Source organism: Siniperca chuatsi, linkage group LG17, assembly GCF_020085105.1.
Source record: "Siniperca chuatsi isolate FFG_IHB_CAS linkage group LG17, ASM2008510v1, whole genome shotgun sequence".
Lineage (NCBI taxonomy): Eukaryota > Metazoa > Chordata > Actinopteri > Centrarchiformes > Sinipercidae > Siniperca > Siniperca chuatsi.
The window spans coordinates 587,095-604,862 of record NC_058058.1 but is presented as its reverse complement, the minus strand read 5'-3'; the positions used below and the strand labels follow the sequence as shown (position 1 = coordinate 604,862).

General features: G+C 46.2%; 1 protein-coding gene and 1 long non-coding RNA gene across 8 annotated transcripts; one reads left to right on the top strand and one right to left on the bottom strand.

The window, feature by feature from the left end:
• Window positions 1-571: 571 nt before the first annotated feature.
• LOC122864529 lies at window positions 572-16,038 on the top strand. The gene is made up of 3 exons (XM_044172065.1): window positions 572-1,157; window positions 5,957-7,615; window positions 13,398-16,038. Exons 1-3 carry the CDS (start codon window positions 713-715, stop codon window positions 13,823-13,825), a joined length of 2,532 nt encoding a protein of 843 aa, XP_044028000.1. The 5' UTR covers window positions 572-712; the 3' UTR covers window positions 13,826-16,038.
• LOC122864643 lies at window positions 3,577-17,757 on the bottom strand. 7 transcript variants are annotated; one of them, XR_006375249.1, is made up of 7 exons: window positions 17,364-17,757; window positions 16,713-16,889; window positions 14,668-14,769; window positions 11,405-11,592; window positions 5,144-6,145; window positions 4,838-4,942; window positions 3,577-4,206 (listed from the first exon to the last, which is right to left on the bottom strand). It is a non-coding gene; the product is annotated as an uncharacterized LOC122864643 (long non-coding RNA). The 7 variants fall into 7 exon arrangements; XR_006375248.1 differs by having other exon boundaries at window positions 16,713-16,872; window positions 17,364-17,756; XR_006375251.1 differs by having other exon boundaries at window positions 16,713-16,859; window positions 17,364-17,756.
• Between the last annotated feature and the right edge of the window lie 11 nt (window positions 17,758-17,768).

Genomic DNA, 17,768 nt, shown 5'->3' with positions numbered 1-17,768 from the left:
CACAGTGGATCTACTCAATGCGGGACAAGCAGAACCGAGTGTCGAGAAACATGATTAAAGAGAAAGCGCTGGAGATCTACCCTTCAGTGAGCGATGGGGGCAAGATGTTTGTGGCCAGCAGGGGTTGGCTGCAACGATTTCTGCAGCGCAACGACCTCTCACTTCGACGTCGCACCCCCATGAGCCAGGAAGAAACCCCTCCCACTGAGAAACTGGTTTCGTTTGTTGACTACGTTGGCAAGGCGGTCAGCTCTAACAGGATTTTAGAGGGGGGCATCATTGTAATGGATGAGACTGCAGTTTTGTTTGACATGGTGTCAACTGATACACGAGGTGCGAAGAGTGTGGCTCCGAAAACCATGAGGTATGAGGACAGCCACCTTACTGTGGTCCTCGCCGCCAAGGCCGACGGCACCAAACTGAAGCCGTATATCGTCTTCAGAAAGGCTGCTGGTGAAGTGAAGGCGCTGCAGCAGCAGATCTCCAGCGCGGTGATTTCCACGTCTGTGAACGGCTGGATGAACGATGCTCTCACCGCAGACTGGCTGCAGTCCGTGGTGGGAAAATTCAACGCCAACCCGCGGCTCCTGGTGTGGGACTCGTACGCTGCCACACCGGTGTCGCCACCAAAGCTGAACTGAAATGTGGCTACAACGTCACGACAGCGGTGATCCCGGGAGGCTGCACTAAATATATCCAACCTCCTGCTGTGATGTGGAACCAGCCCTTCAAGCAGAGTCTGCAGGATGCCTACGATCAGTGGGCGGCTGGGGACGCAGATAAGGAATACACAGCCGGAGGGAACCTAAAAGTCCCCGCCCGCCGCCTGCTGGTGGACTGGGTGGTCGCAGCCTGGGACAAACTGGACAAGGATATGATCAGACAGTCTTTCAAAGTTTGTGGACTGTCTGTGAGAACTGACGGGAGCGAAGACGACCTCATCCTCTGCTTCAGGGAGGGACAGCCCTGCGCCGCCGGACGGGAGGCTCTCACCCAGCTCCGACAGCGGAGCCGGGAGAACCGGTGCGAAGCAGCCCAGGAGGAGGGAGATGAAGAGGAGCTACTTAACAATGAATTTGTTGTTTTTGATGATGATGAGGAGGACTTTGAGCAGGAGGATTGTGACCACATGTCACTGCACCGTTTCATTCATCAAGGTAAGATGTGATGATTTGTTCATGTTTTAGACAATATCCAATCTTATTTTATCTTTTAGTTTGGAGTCTGCAGCTGAATGTGATGGTCGTTATGAGATGTTTGACTGTGCTGTAAAGTCAGAATGGCCATTGATGTTTACATCCGGACTATCTGAGATTTGTTTTTATCTTATGACACCTGGGGGTATTTACCTATGTGACTGTTCACACTTCACACAAATTAAATCATGTGTGTAAATTTGACATGGCATTTGACAAGTTCACTTATAATACATATACACTTATATACACTTTTAAAATGCAATCTTTAAGCCTACTGTAATCTACTATAATACAATTTGTTTTAGGAAAATAGGCTTTCAGTGCTGATGCTTAAACCTGGATTCATTCATTCCGATACACTCTGTATGGAAAGCCGATTGGGTCATAATTTGTCTCTTTCCCTGCCGTTCGATGCTTTATACCTCTTTTTTAATATAGTTTTATATCGCCAGCTGGCGTTTATAAACCTCGTTGAAAGCGGCAGTTTGCGTTTGTGAATACAGCTCTATGCGCCTGCACACTGTGACCGGCAGAAGGCGCGCCAGGACCCCTGCTGCCGACTGCTGTTTATTCCTGGGTTTGTACATCTGACCGCCTTCCTGTACGGCAACTACAACGCCAGTGTGCGTCTGTTCATGCCGGTGAAACAGTGTCCGAAATTACCTTTTTGACTCACTGGCCAAGGGGACTGTTAGATGAAAAAAATCCACCGGCCAAGCCTTTTTTTTACTGGCCAAATAATAAATTGCCTTTTTGTGTCACATATACATTTGTTTCAGTACATTTCATTGAGATAAGAAGGTATTATGTTGAATATAAACTTAAGGAAGAGGCCAGAGCAAAATTTGAAGCAAAATTATTTTAAAGGGATAGTTTGTGTTTTTTGAAGTGGGGTTGTATGCGGTACCATAAGCTGCTTTTCCACCAAAAGTACCAAGAACTTTTTTTCCCAGCAACTTCTTTTCAAGAACTAAAAAGTTTCTTCAGCCCACTGTTGTCTGCATTTCCACCGAGGTCTGAAGACCCACGAAGATTAGGCAAATTACGTATGAAAAAGCAACGTCTGTTTTTACATGTCATTTTTGCGCGCGACTATACAACAATACTCCAGTCCAGTGGGTGGCGGTAACATGAAGACGTGATGCCACATAAAGCAACGGACGGCGGCATTATTTGTGCGACACTGCAACAACTGTAAACAATGGAGGAGATGCAAGTCGTGCTGCTGTTTTACTGCTTTGCAAATGGGGTTGATGAGTCAGTGCTGGAGAAGAGACGAGCAGTAGTAGCAAAGCGGATTCTAAACAGCGGAAATGCCAGACGTAAAGTAAACAAACAGATTTCACGAGCTATTCCGGAGATTGATCGTGAGATGGCGCTATCGGGCACAAAAAACAAGAATGGTAAGCTGTTGATATATACTGTAAATTGAATCACAACTGTGAATAAGTTATTGTATAGTACATCGACTTATTTTTGGCACCTTTGTGTGTGTTTCTAGTACTACAGAATGCGTCATGTTTCACCAACTGTTTGGGTACACAATAGAGCAACTGAGTGGTGGGAAACCGTGGTTCCAACTTTCACCGAGGCCCAGTGGATACAGAATTTCCAAATGTCTAAGGACACATTTCTGTACCTCTGCCGTCGATTGCAGTCAGACCTGTGAAGACGTGACACAAACTATCGCTATTGTGAACCCATTCAAAAAAGAATCGCCATTGCACTGTGGAAACTTGCGACCAACTCAGAGTACGGGAGCATCTCTCACTTATTTGGAGTTGGCATTACTACGGTGTGCCACCGTGTACACGATTTCTGCTCCTCTGTTGAGAAGGTACTCATAGCAGAAGTTAGAAGTTAAACAGTGAAAAGTTAAAGAAAATAGTGGCATATTTTGAGCAAAGATGGGGGTTACCACAGTGTGTAGGTGCAATTGATAGATCACGCATCCCTATTCTTGGACCAGAGGAATATCACACAGAGTATTTCAACCGCAAGGGCTGGCATTCGATCATCCTGCAGGCTGTCGTGGGTGGAAGTGGTCTCTTTTGGAATGTTTTTATCGGAGCGGCAGGGAGTGCTGCGCTTGTCGGGGTTATGGGGTGTAGTGGACATGGGTTTGCTGCTCCCTCATGAAACAAAAAATATTTGTGGACATGATGCGGGGTACTATATCCTTGGTGACGCAGCCGATCCTTTGAAGAGCTGGCTGATGAAACCTTTCACAGACAATGGACGATTGACACCCCAGCAACTTGTGTACAACCACAAAACAAGCAGAACCAGGGTGGTGGTTAAAAACGCTTTTGGCAGACTGAAGGGCAGATGGAGGTGCTTGCTAAAATGAAATGACTGCAACATACACAAGGTCAAATCCTTTTTGCTAGCATGTTGTATTCTGCATAACCTCTGAAATGAAGGGTGATGAGTACAGAGAAGAACGGGGTGCCACTACGTTAAACCAGCCTGACGGTGTACTGCCATCCACTGTGGAGGCAGAGGGGCTAGACGCAGGTACAGGTCTAATGAGGTTTCTGAACACATTGTAGTAGCCTGTCAGATTACTGTTTACAGAGCTGATGTGTGAAAGTGTATGCATTGTAGCTGCCATTTATCAATAAAAATTGTCACAGCTGCATAATTCTAGTAACTTATATAATAAGTGTAAAGTAAGCAGGTACAACAAAAACAAGAGGGGCAAGCAGCAGTCTTTAGTCCAGTGGTGTGGCAGTGTAGCTTCTTCTTTGGCTCAGCAACTGTACAAGCTGGCCAAGAACAGACAGAAACTCGTCCTGAAAGTCTCCCTGCTGCCGTCTGGTTTCTTCCTCCTCTGACTAGAGGAATGCCAACTCTTGCCTCCTCAACTCCCTTTCCTCTGCCTGGCTCTCAAGCAACAGCTGCATGTACTGGTCCCGCTGTCCCTGTCCTTGCTGCAGGACGGTCTGGTTAGCTTCGTCCATGTCCTTCATCACATCAAGGAAGTCAGCATCCCTTTTCCTCTTTCCTAAGTTGAAATGTAACACAATAAGTAAATACACAAACACAGTTTATGGATTAAATCCATACATTTCCCCCCAAAAAGCACCACAGGAAGTCATTCCTGCCTGTGGCCATCACACTCCTCCCTCTAAGTGTCAGTCTCTATGACTAAGTCATTAAACTGGACATTGATCATTACATCTCTGCAATACTTGACATAATTGTGCAATATACTCTTTTCAGTTTAAAATTCCCTATTTATTGATATTTACTCATACCTCTATTACTGCTGTGCAATATCCTCCGTCTGTTAATAAGCTATCTTAACTTGACAGTTCATGCACTATTACCTTATACCGTATTATTATCATTAACCAGTAAACCCACTTTGTACTTCACACTTATTTTATACTTATACCCACTTGGTACTTAATTTATTTTCTGACCTGTATTAAAGTGTATTATATGTTTTGCTTTTTACTTAGTACTTCTCTTCCTGTGTGCACTGACGTGACAGTGAGCTGCTGTAACGAAAGAGTTTCCCCTCGGGGATCAATAAAGTATTTCTGATTCTGAAATAAGACAGTAAGAATAAATATTAAAGACAGAACAGCACTAAGGTAACGTTAAGATACAGAAAGCAAAATGCTTTATACCTCGGCGTTTGTGTGCTTCAGCTGGAGACATCGGATGAGGGCTGCTGGTGGTCGCAGGAGTAAACACGCTGGTCTCGGCGGCCTGCAGTTCACTGTGCATTTCATCTGAAGAATACAGTGAAAAACACAAATGTTAGGTTTTGCCTCACTGCAGTGACCTTAGCACAATACAGTTTTGTACGACCAATTTAGCCAACTTTTGTCTTACGAACACCGCAGTTCTACACCATGAGCGGTTAGCATTAGCGGTTGTCGTTAGCACGTGGCTAACGTTAGGCTTTTGTGTAGGGCAACAACATCAGTTACCTGTAATGTTTATAGCAATTAACACACTGGTCATCTGTTTCCGTATCGTCCATCATGGATCCAACAATGCAGTTGCTGCTGAGCCAGAGAAGGCCGGCCTGTGACCCAGCAACGCATCCAGGCGGTCGAACCACTTGTTGGTGTGCCAGTCAGAGCTGCTTCTGTTGTTGTGGTCCTTGATTTTCTTGTAATCCTGTTTGATTTTTTTAATCTTCTCCCGGCACTGTTCCCTGGTGTGTACAATGTTCAGCTCGCTTAACTTGCTGGAGATTTTTGCATACACCTTATTATTTCGGGTCGCCGTTTCCAATTCCCTCTGGATTTTGTCCGCAGCAAAAATACTCAACAAGGTCTGGAATTCGTCATCAGTCCATCTGTTGTATCCTTTCTTAATTTAGACCCTGGTCCCTGCAGTGGAAACGTACCCAGTTCCTCCAAAGGTTCCTAGTAGCTGGGGATAGTTCCTGCGGTTGAAACGCAGCTATAATCAGTTATTATAGCCCCCAGTTTGGAGAAGCAGACAGGAGTATCAGTACAACTCTCTGCTTCTCCACACTGGGGGAGTGCCGACTGCCATCTACAGCAGGTAATACACTGACTATGGATTAGTAGCTCATACAACCCCACTTCAAAAAATCCGAAGTATCTCTTTACATTTCAATGGCGTATACAGATGCACTCTGGCCTAGATTATAAAAATTGTTGCCTATTAATTTTCCAAAGCAGCTCACATGATGAGTTTGTCATGTCTCATGGAATTGTATATGTTCAAGTTTCCAAATATACATTAATAACTTAATGTCTGTGTTTCAGCTTTACCCTCAAATGACAAAAAACTGATTGTTAAAGAAGAGCAGCAGGAGTGGAGCCCCAGTCTGGACCAGGACCCAGAGCCCCCACACATTAAAGAGGAACAGGAGGAACTCTGGACCAGTCAGGAGGGAGAGCAGCTTCGAGGGCTGGAGGAGGCCGATATCACCAAGTTCCCATTCACTCCTGTCCCTGTGAAGAGTGAAGAAGATGATGAAGAGAAACTTCAGTCCTCGCAATTTCATCAAAGTAAAACTGAACAGATGGAAAAAGAAAGACGTAAATTTGATTTCAAATTCAAAGAGAGAGTTTTGCAGTATGCAGAGACACATTCAGCAGAGAAAACTGCACGGCATTTTAACATTGACTCAAAAAGAATCAGGGACTGGAGGAAACAGAGGGGCAAGCTGCTGTTAGCTGACAAGAGCAGAGCCCGGCTCACTGGAGGGGGCAGGAAGAAAGTGAGCCTGGAGCTGGAGAGGAGGCTCTCACAGTGGATCTACTCAATGCTGGACAAACATAACAGAGTATCGAGAAATATGATTAAAAAGAAAGCGCTGGAGATCTACCCTTCAGTGAGCGATGGGGGCAAGATGTTTGTGGCTAGCACGGGTTGGCTACAAAGATTTCTGCAGCGCAACGACCTCTCACTTCGACGTCGCACCCCCATGAGCCAGGAAGAAACCCCTCCCACTGAGAAACTGGTTTCGTTTGTTGACTACGTTGGCAAGGCGGTCAGCTCTAACAGGATTTTAGAGGGGGGCATCATTGTAATGGATGAGACTGCAGTTTTGTTTAACATGGTGTCCCCCACTGCTATTGATACACGAGGTGCGAAGAGTGTGGCTCCGAAAACCACGAGATACGAGGACAGCCATCTTACTGTGGTCCTCGCCGCCAAGGCCGACGGCACCAAACTGAAGCCGTATATCGTCTTCAGAAAGGCTGCTGGTGAAGTGAAGGCGCTGCAGCAGCAGATCTCCAGCGCGGTGATTTCCACGTCTGTGAACGGCTGGATGAACGATGCTCTCACCGCAGACTGGCTGCAGTCCGTGGTGGGAAAATTCAACGTCAACCCGCGGCTCCTGGTGTGGGACTCGTACCGCTGCCACACCGGTGTCGCCACCAAAGCTGAACTGAAATGTGGCTACAACGTCACGACAGCGGTGATCCCGGGAGGCTGCACTAAATATATCCAACCTCCTGCTGTGATGTGGAACCAGCCCTTCAAGCAGAGTCTGCAGGATGCCTACGATCAGTGGGCGGCTGGGGACGCAGATAAGGAATACACAGCCGGAGGGAACCTAAAAGTCCCCGCCCGCCGCCTGCTGGTGGACTGGGTGGTCGCAGCCTGGGACAAACTGGACAAGGATATGATCAGACAGTCTTTCAAAGTTTGTGGACTGTCTGTGAGAACTGACGGGAGCGAAGACGACCTCATCCTCTGCTTCAGGGAGGGACAGCCCTGCGCCGCCGGACGGGAGGCTCTCACCCAGCTCCGACAGCGGAGCCGGGAGAACCGGTGCGAAGCAGCCCAGGAGGAGGAAGATGAAGAGGAGCTACTTAACAATGAATTTGCTTTTCTTGATGATGATGATGACGAGGAGGACTTTGAGCAGGAGAATAGTGACCACATGTCACTACACTGTTTCATTCATCAAGGTAAGATGTGACGATTTGTTCATGTTTTAGGTTTCTTTTATCTTTTAGTTTGGAGGCTGCAGCTGAATGTGATGGTCGTTATGAGATGTTTGACTGTGCTGTAAAGTCAGAATGGCCATTGATGTTTACATCCGGACTATCGGAGATTTGTTTTGTTTTTATTTTATGACACCTGCGTGTCTTTATCCTTCGGTACGTAGGCCTGTCACTATGTACTTTTGTTGGACGATAATATTGTCCCAGATAATAATGCAAGTATACCCTTTCAAAGAGCAATGAACTTTTAAGCCACCTGAGCCCCGCCCATGGTGTAACTCAGACAAAGAGAGCAGACGACGAGAGGACAGAAGCAGTACAACCAGAAATGATAGAAAAATGTGTCTCAGACTCAGCAGTTTTTTTTCTGCTATATTCAGTTTAGGAGCTGTGAAAAACTCTAGGGCGTTGTGTCCACGTCTTATAATGTAGGGAAAACCCTGCTGTTTAATTCTGGCATCATGTTGGTTAAAATGTTGGTGACATTCTTATTCAAATAAACACGCATGTAAACACGACGGGCAATATTGTACGATATATGGACATAACCTTGATGATCTTTGCTGACCTCAATAAGTTGATAAATTATCGTGACATTATCGTGTATGGAAAGCAGATTGGGTCATAATGTCTCTTTTTACCCCTGCCGTTCGATGCTTTATACCTCTTTTAATATAATTTTATATCACCAGCTGGCATTTATAAACTTTGTTAAGCGGCAGTTGGTGTTTGTGAACGCAGCTCTATGACACTATGACCAGCAGAGGACCCCTGCTGCTGGCTGCCATTTATTTGTTGGTGTTTATATCTGACCACCTCCCTGTACTGCGTGCAACTACAATGCCAGTGTCCATCTGTTTCTCAGTGACATGTAAGGAAATATGGTTTTAGTTTTTGTAAAAATATCCTTCAGTAATCTTTCTGTCAGCATCCGCCATTCCTCCGACTGCTTCTGCTTCTCCCTTCTTGTGTCCAGCATGCTAATGTATTTAGGGAGAGCATAATTAGTTAAATGGGTTCACCTGAGCCACTCCACCACCTCTCCTTCTGCAGCTGACAGCCACCCATACCCACCTCCACATAGCCCCACTGCCCAACTTAGGCCGGGGAGCCATCCGGCGTAACCTACTCCCCCCCCATGGGAACGGGAGAGGAAGTCGGCCACGGCCATCTGCGCCACGGCCTATGGATCACTTTGAAATTAAAAGGCTGGAGAGCCAGATACCACCGGGTGATCCGGGCGTTGGCATCCTTCATGTGGTGGAGCCACTGGAGGGGGGCATGGTCCGAACAGAGGGTGAATGGGCGCCCCAGCAGGTAATACCACGGGGCCTCGACCGCCCACCGGATGGCCAGGCACTCTTTTTCCAAATTGTACTGTACCTGGCCCCCTCTCTGACAGCTTCCGGCTGATGTATACGACCGAGTGGTCGACACCCTGCACCTGCTGGGACAAAACGGCCCCCACTCCTCTGTTTCGACGCGTCAGTCTGCAGAATAAAAGAGAGAAAAGTTAGGTGTGTGGAGGAGAGGCTCCCCACAGAGGGCTTGTTTTACCGTCTCGAATGCCAGTTGGTACCACTCCGTCTACTGGACCGGATCTGAGGCATCTTTCCGGGTGAGATCGGTCAAGGGACTGGTCAGCTCTGCGAAGTTGGGAATGAACCACCGGTAATAGCCAGCAAGCCCCAGGAACCACCTCACCTCTTTTTTTGACTTGTGCTTCAGGGCAGGCGGCAATCGCAGCCGTCTTGTCTACCTGGGGGTGCACCTGCCCTCCCCAGATACCGTACCTCCCTCCGTCCAACCGCACACTTCTTCGGGTTGGCGGTGAGACCGGCCTGCCTCAATGACCCAAGCACCGCAGCTATCCGCCGCATATGCTCCGCCCAGCTGTCTCTGTGGATGATAATGTCATCTAGGTAGGCGGCCGCATATACAGTGTGCGGATGCAGCACTCGGTCCATGAGACATTGGAAGGTGGCCGGCACCCCAAACAACCCGAACGGAAGTGTGGTAAATTGGTACAACCTGAACGGAGTAGAGAAGGCCATCTTTCCCTTAGACTCTGGAGACAAGGGAATCTGCCAGTAGCCCTTGGTCAAATCCAGCATCATGAAAAAACGAGCGGTGCCTAACCGATCCAGGAGCCCATCGACCCAAGGCATTGGATAGGCATCAAATCGTGACACATCATTCACTTTGCGGTAGTCCACACCGAACCGTATGGGGTCCCATCCTTCTTGTAGGCAAGAAGGATGGGACCCCTACACCAGGCACTGTTGGATTCTTCTATTACCCCTATCTTCAGCATGGCCTTTAATTCTTCCTGAACCATTTTTTCTGGAGCTCAGGCAACCGGTAGGGCTGTGAACCCTCCGTCACTCCCAGGTGAGTCGCAATGTGATGCTCTATGAGGTGGGTGTGACCCGGAAGGGGGGAGAACACGTTGGCAAAACGCAGTTGCAACTCGGCAACGTCTGTTCTCTGGGACAGCGTCCGATGGTTGTCAAAAGGGAGCGAGGCGGCACTGGCCAATTTTGAAACCTCCGGCCCAAACTCATCTCTCTCACTCACCGTTGTCACCAGAGCACTGCAAATAACAGAGGGTCTAGCCACCTATCCCAATCGTGCACAAATGTACGGATCATGGACTTCAAAGTTTTTTCCAGACGCTCCATGAGCCCATCGGTCTGAGGGTGGTATACACTGGTTCGAATCAACTTGATGCCCAATAATCCATAAAGTTCTCTCATTGTGCGTGACATGAATGAGGTGCCCTGGTCAGGCAGGATCTCTTTCGGGATCCCGACTCGGGAGGTGACTTGAAACTGTGCCTGCGCCACACTCTTTGCAGACATGGTGTGCAATGGCACTGCTTCGGGATATCGGGTTGCGTAGTCCACTAACACAAAGAGATATCTACATGCACTCATCAATGGTAATGGGCGCAAAGGCGCTCTCGGGATGGCTGGTTGGTTAACCATCTGACATTCGGGCCAACGGCAAACGTCTCCCCAAATCCCAGGCCAATAGAATCAGGCCATTATCTGGTCTAGTGTTTTATTACACCCCATATGCCCGGCTATCGGGTTGTAATGAGCTGCCTGGAAAACTGTTTCCCGACGGCTTTTTGGTACCAACAATTGTGTTACTTCTTTCCCTGTCTGAGTGTCATGACTCACTGTGTACAGTCTGTCCCTGATTACTGAAAAGTGTGGATATGACTGGGCTGCGTCAGGATGCACCACATGACCATCAATTTTTATCACTTGGTCAAAAGCAAAGCATAGAGTGTCGTCACGAGACTGCTCCAGTGGAAAATCTTCCATGGAGGGTAACACAGGAGCCTGCGGCATCTCCTGTGGAGGCGCTGCCGGTTGCCCCTCCCCATCCGCAGCATCGGACAACCTTGCGTCGCCACTGAGCACAGCACACACATCCCATGTCCCTGACGGACGTGCATGCACCCCTACGCAGTGCCTCACTAACCTATCAAACCCAAGCCAATCTGTACCCAAAATCAGGGGGTGCGTCAGGCGGGAACTAACCGCTGCCATAACACAAAATTTTCTCCGTTGATGTCTAATTTCCACCAGCACTACAGGGTATCTGAACATCCCCATGTACACACTTAATATCCACCCAACCTGCCTTCACCAAAGCCCCAGGTCGAACCAGGTTCTGGTGAATAATGGACTGCGTACAGCCCAAATCCACCATTGCCCAGTGTATACCCCCTTGGATTCTTACCGAAACAGTATGTCGCCCCTGGGCCGGGGGAAGGGGGTCGGAGAGCCGGCAACCTGAATCACCTGTCCGACCTCCACGAGTGGGCAGTCACGTCGGCAGTGTCCGGGCTGCCCACACCTCCAGCACTCCTGCCCCAGCGTTCGAGGAGCCCCCTGCAGGTCATGAGCAGCGCCTGTAGCAGCTGGACCCTGGGAGGGAGAGAGAGAAAAGAGAGAGGGTTAGAGCGTGGTAAGGGGCTGGGACGTGCAGGTGGCACTTGCAGCGGCCCAATGCCACTTCTCCGCGGTGCTGGTATTGGCCAGGCAGCCTCCAGGGGGCAGTCCTGCGGTGTCTGGCTTCGTGAGTGTACCGCAAGTTAATCCTCTGCCAGTGTGACCGCAGCCGTCAGATCCACGGGGTGGTGGCACTTCACCCCCGTTAGGGAGCTCCTCCGAATTGCTCCCTAATGATTGTGTCCATCAGCCGCCCCTCGTCAGAGGTTTGCCCGGCTGCACCCACCTCGTTGCCGCATCCCTCAGTTGCTGGGCGTAGATGTAAGTGCGATCAGCAGGCCCCGGCCTCATGCTCTGGAATCGGCGGTGGGGATCTTCACTGGAGAATCCCATGGGGTGGGGATGGCGGTAGTGCGGCTCCCGGCCGGGACACCAGGCTTGCTAGCAGCTGGGTCTGCTTTTCCGCCTGTTCCTGCATCCTTTCCAGCTGCTGCCTATTCACCGCTGCCTGCTCTTGGTGCATCGCCGCGATTTCGCCCAGCATCTGGGCCAGTACCGCCACCGGCTGCACCTGCTGTGGATCCGTCATGTTCACCCCAGAAGCCAAGTTACCTTGGGCGCCATTTGTAGCAGAATCGTGCTGCTGTGAGTTCCCTTGGCCCTGAGACACGCCGAGACCACGTTTCCAGTTTATATTCTTTATTTTTCTCCACACAATCTTTCCGTCAGCATCTGCCGTTCCTCCGACTGCCTCTGCTTCTCCCTCCTTGTGTCCAGAATGGTACTGTATTTAAGGAGAGCATAATTAGTTAACCGGGTCCAGCTGTGCCAATTACCTCTCCCTGATGCAGTTCACCTGAGCCACTCCACCACCTCTCCCTCTGCAGCTGACAGCTACCCATACCCACCTCCACAGTAATAAAACACACCCACTCCTCCCATATCCCATGATGCTTTGTGACAATAGAAGGAAAAGAATACAGCCTGCTCAAAGACAGCAGCTCACTAACATCAAGCTGCCAACATCCAGTGTGAACGTGTCTAGGAGAAGCTTTATTTTGCGCTGCAGACAGATTGCAATCGGCAGTTACTTCATTATTTCTTGTACCTCTGTAGGTGTCTCGATTAATTAAGTTGTTTTAAAACAAAACCCAACTATTTCCTTAAATTTCACTGGCGTATACAGACGTACTCTGTCATTGTAGTCGCCATACAGGATGGCGTTCAGATATACACACCAAGGAATGATTGAAGTCATTACTCCTCACTCACTGTGCAATATTTAATTATATTAATCTACAAGGATTATTAAATTGACTTTGAAAACGGTCAGTATACTTGACACAGACATAGTTTCAGTATATTGGATATTCAGTGGATCATTAATAGAAAGAGACTGGGAATAGGGCTGCAAGTTATTATATTTATATATATTTATTAGTTATTTTAACTACTGATTAATCTGCTAATACTTTGACAATTAATGGATTGTTTGGTCTATTAAATGTCATAAAGTGGTGGAAAATGTCCAGCTTCCAGAGTCCAAGGTGATGTCTTGAAAATGCTTGTTTTGTCTAAGCAACAGTTAAAAACCCAAAGCTATTTACTTTACAGTCATTTAAGACAAACAAAAGCAAATCCTTAAATTTTGAAGGTCTGGAACCTTCAATAGATTATTACAATAGTTGCCTGAAGCAGATCAATGAGTTTGCCATATCTCATGGAACTGTATATGTTCAAGTTTCCAAATATACTTTAATAACTGTATGTCTGTGTTTCAGCTTTACCCTCAAACAACAAAAAAACAATTGTTGTTAAAGAAGAGCAGCAGGAGTGGAGCCCCAGTCTGGACCAGGACCCAGAGCCCCCACACATTAAAGAGGAGCAGGAGGAGCTCTGGACCAGTCAGGAGGGAGAGCAGCTTCGAGGGCTGGAGGAGGCCGATATCACCAAGTTCCCATTCGCTCCTGTCCCTGTGAAGAGTGAAGAAGATGAAGAGAAACCTCAGTCCTCACGCAGCTTCATCAAAGCCAAACTGAACAGATGGAAACAGGAGCTGATGGAGAGGACTGTGGAGGACCAGGACCAGCCAGGAACTCAGATCCAGATACACATTTACAACCTGACACTGATGACAAGACTGGAGACTCTTCTGAGACTGATGACAGTGATGACTGGAACGAGACCAGTGAACCTCAGTCAGGTTTAAACTCTCTGAAAATAAATCCATGTGGAAAGAAAGACTCTGTCAGTAGTGTGGTTTGGTATAGTAGCAGCAAACCATATAGTTGCTTCAAGTGTGGTAAAGAATTCGGCCACAAGAGGTCTGTGCAGAGACACATGATGTCTCATGAAGAAGAAAAGCCTTTAAGCTGTTCAGTTTGTGAAAAACATTTCAGATGCAGTTCAGAGCTTGTGAAACACATGAGAATCCATACTGGAGAGAAACCATTCTGTTGCTCAGTCTGTGGTAACAGATTTGCGAGGCGGGAAAGTTTAAGTCGTCACATGAGATGTCACACAGGAGAAAAGCCTTTCAGCTGTTCATTTTGTCTGAAGCGTTTTAGATGTAGTCAGTACGTCGTGGAGCACATGAGAACCCACACGGGGGAGAAACCATTTGACTGCTCCCTCTGTGGCAAAGCTTTTTGTTCCAAATCAAAGTTGACTCAACACATGAGAGTCCACACATGAGAGAAAGTGTTCAGTTGCAACATTTGCAGAAAAGATTTGAGATTTCACTCACAAATCAAAAACCATAAGTGTGTTGTTTCGAGCAGTAAATGAAGAGCTGCTGGTTGAGCCAAATTGTTCAACAAAAACAAAACTGAGAACTGATTGTTCAGGAGGAAAGTTAGAGAACAACATGGGTGGCTGCTGGTGGATTTATCAAGCATCAGAGTAACTGTCCAAAACTGTTGGGATGCATATTTAGCTCTACTTTTAGGAGTAGAAGTGAAAGCATTTTATTAAACAAGTTCCTCGTATCGCTGTCAGCATTTAGGGGAGCTTCAGTTGTCACAAAAATGTTTTTGGTGTTTTTTTACTGACCTTGTACGGTATGCAAAAGAGATCACATGCTGTCTCCCAACTCCCTCATTCATTTGAATTACGCCAGTCCGCTGATGCAGTGGAGCGCTAACGCAGAGGGCTCTGGGAAAAACAAACAAACAAAAAAAAAAAAACTCAGGGTCGTTCGGCAAAGTAGTTGAACCAGGTCAATTTTTGTCGCAAACACTTGCCCAATGAAATACACGCAAGCGCACATTCCTGGTAGAGGACTTTATACCATGAACGCTGTTTACCTCACGATCTTCGTGACGAAAGATAAAGTGATTGTTTCTGTGATAACTTTCCAGAGTTGTTAAATCCTGTCTCGTAGTATTAGAAACCTCTGTGCAGCGTTTTGATGTCTGATAAACCTTTTACAGATAATGCACAGTGGAGTCATTTCATACAGCCAAGTGAAATTATTTACCATTTTAAATTTATATACACATTTTATTTACTATGCAAATTCCATATTGGTAAATATTAAGATTTAAGGCATTTAATTTTTGGCGTCGTATTTGCATAAAATAACCTGGGTAACTTACTTACTTACCAGAAAACCAGCAAAGAAACGATCCCTCCGAACAGCAGAATGCAACTGTTCTGAATACGAGCGAGTGCACTTCTGTTTCACAGTCCAATATTTACTTCATTTCTGTTTCTCATTTCTGGTAAAATATATGTTTAGGTCTTTACCTGTTTAGTAAAATTTTCATGCTTTTTGTACTTTGTTTTTGCTGCGTTGAGTTATTTGGACCTTCGAATGTGTTGAAACAACAGTGAGTGAAAAGTATAAGACGTCATCGGTGATGTTACGTTAATTTCAGCTCTTAGTTGTGATAAAGCTGACAGATGACTGCTGGTTACTTTTTGGGAGAAAGTTGTCCTCAGGTCATAGCATAATGGAGTCCTATAAACTTTATTAAACCTGCCAGTGCAGTAAGAACATTTCAGTGTGCTTCCATCAGAAATCATCTTGTTCAAAAGTGTCTGTATCTTGAAACAGTAATAAGGGAAGGTTGCTGCTCTAAATCAAGAAAATTAAAACTTGATTTTAGAAAATACTCAACACATGTTGAAATACTGTCACTGCACTGGATTTTTTTATCTTGTTTTCAGAAATAAAATTACTTTAAGAATCCAATTGCATATTATTGATTATAAGCTATACCAAAAATAAAAAGTGCCCTCATGTTTAACCTTGTGCTTACAGTCGCTGTGACTTTATACTGTAACTGGACTGACATACAGTTATGTGATTATTTTATTCTGTAATTTACCTCCAGACAGGAGACAGTGACTTTATAAAACATTTTCTGTTTGTTTTTTTGTTTTAAACGACAATTGTTTCAATAAACAGTTTCAGCTTCATTTTTCTCACCACCTCGTTCTTCGGTTTTAGGTTTTATAAAGGCTCAAAAGATAATACACAGTATCAACAAACAATATGATTTAAAATACATAAGCACAGTAAATAAAATGGGAGAAGGGCTAGAAACATCTATCCTAATTACATTTGGCTGAAAGACTCATTTTGCTTGTCTGTAGCGCCCCCCTGAGGGAAAATGCTCAAAGTGCATAGGATTTAGGAAGCTTTACGCTTTATATTTAATTCATATTTCTCACTTGCTTTCCTATAATTTATAATTTTACAGCTAGATTTACTGTTTTCTGCAATTCCAGTTTATTCCTGACACCCAGATTTCCACATGACACATGCGGAAGAATAAAACACTTTACACCAGATTCTCATAAACCATCTCCAGAGTTTAAGCATCATTAAACTCATTTCACTTCCTCAGTAGATATCTGTGTATCTAACTACTGATGGTTTCTACAGAGGATCCAGTGACTGTCAGAGGTTGCAGTTAATCAGGAGTGATAAGTTCACTATTATTTCAAGCCCACGTTCCTCACATCACTGCTAATAAGAGCAAACAGTTCAATGTTTCATCCACTTGTTACAAACTTAACAAGCTGCTCCTAACATGTGGTCATATATTGATGCATTATGCAACACAAAGGCAGGTGAAGCAGGCACTTACCCTCCTCCGTTCACACACACAGGTAATCCAAAGGGAAGGTTAAACGTGTCCGGCAACCTTCTGCTCTTTACTGCTCTCTCGTCTCTTCACCTCCTGATCTCTGCAGGACTAACGAGCACTGATTAGCTGCAGTCACTCAGTTGGTGCCTGAGGGAAAAGTCTACAGATAAGATCAAACTTTATTGATCCCCAGGTGTTGCAGCAACACAAAGAGAAAAAAGTTCAGATAAATAGAGAAAAGTAAAAAAAATAAAGATAAGAATAGAAATAAACATATAAACTATACATGAGCCATTAAAGTCAGAATTACAAGGCAAGCAGTGTTGTACTTAAACTAATACTGCAGTACTGTCTCAAGTGAAGTGACACAGTTTGTGATTAAAGCCAGAACCAGAATAATATATAGTATGATGAAGTAATGTTACTTAGTGTTTGTCTGTATTAATATAGATGTAATATAGTATATAATTTAATAAAACAATATAACATTAACATAATATAGTGTAATATTAGTAATAGCAACATATTAGGTGTGCAACACGCCCATCCATATCAATGGGACGGAGGTTGAACGTGTCTCCAGCTTCAAGTTTCTGGGTGTCCACATCTCCGGGGGCCCTCAACACTTTGCCTCTGATCAAGAAGGCTCACCAGCGTCTTCCTGAGTCTTCCTGAGGAGACTGACGAAACTTCTACCGCTGCACCATCGAGAGCTAACCAACACATCACAGCGTGACGACTGCTCTGTCTCGGACCAGAAAGCACTGCGGAGGGTGGTGAAAACGCATCACCGGTTCTCCACTCCCCACCACTGAGGCTGTCCAGCACCAGAGGTGTCAGCAGAGGGCGCTCAGCATCGTCAGGGAGACCTCTCACCCCGGCCACAGACCGGTTGCCCTTCTTCCCTCTGGGAGGCGCTACAGGACCAGCAGGCTCAGGAACAGCTTCTTCCCTTCAGCCGTCACCTTGCTGAACTCCAACCAGCCAAAAGCCTCCACACACACTTTCCTCCAGTGACAGAACATGTGCACAATGACTATATATGATATATATATA

What these genes read in the sequence shown, in the direction of transcription:
- LOC122864529 (XM_044172065.1), top strand. Translation starts at nt 713, where the DNA reads ATGTGGAACCAGCCCTTCAAGCAGAGTCTGCAGGATGCCTACGATCAG. An exon ending in GCACCGTTTCATTCATCAAG is followed by an intron (nt 1,158 to 5,956) that starts GTAAGATGTGAT and finishes TCTGTGTTTCAG; the next exon opens with CTTTACCCTCAAATGACAAA. An exon ending in ACACTGTTTCATTCATCAAG is followed by an intron (nt 7,616 to 13,397) that starts GTAAGATGTGAC and finishes TCTGTGTTTCAG; the next exon opens with CTTTACCCTCAAACAACAAA.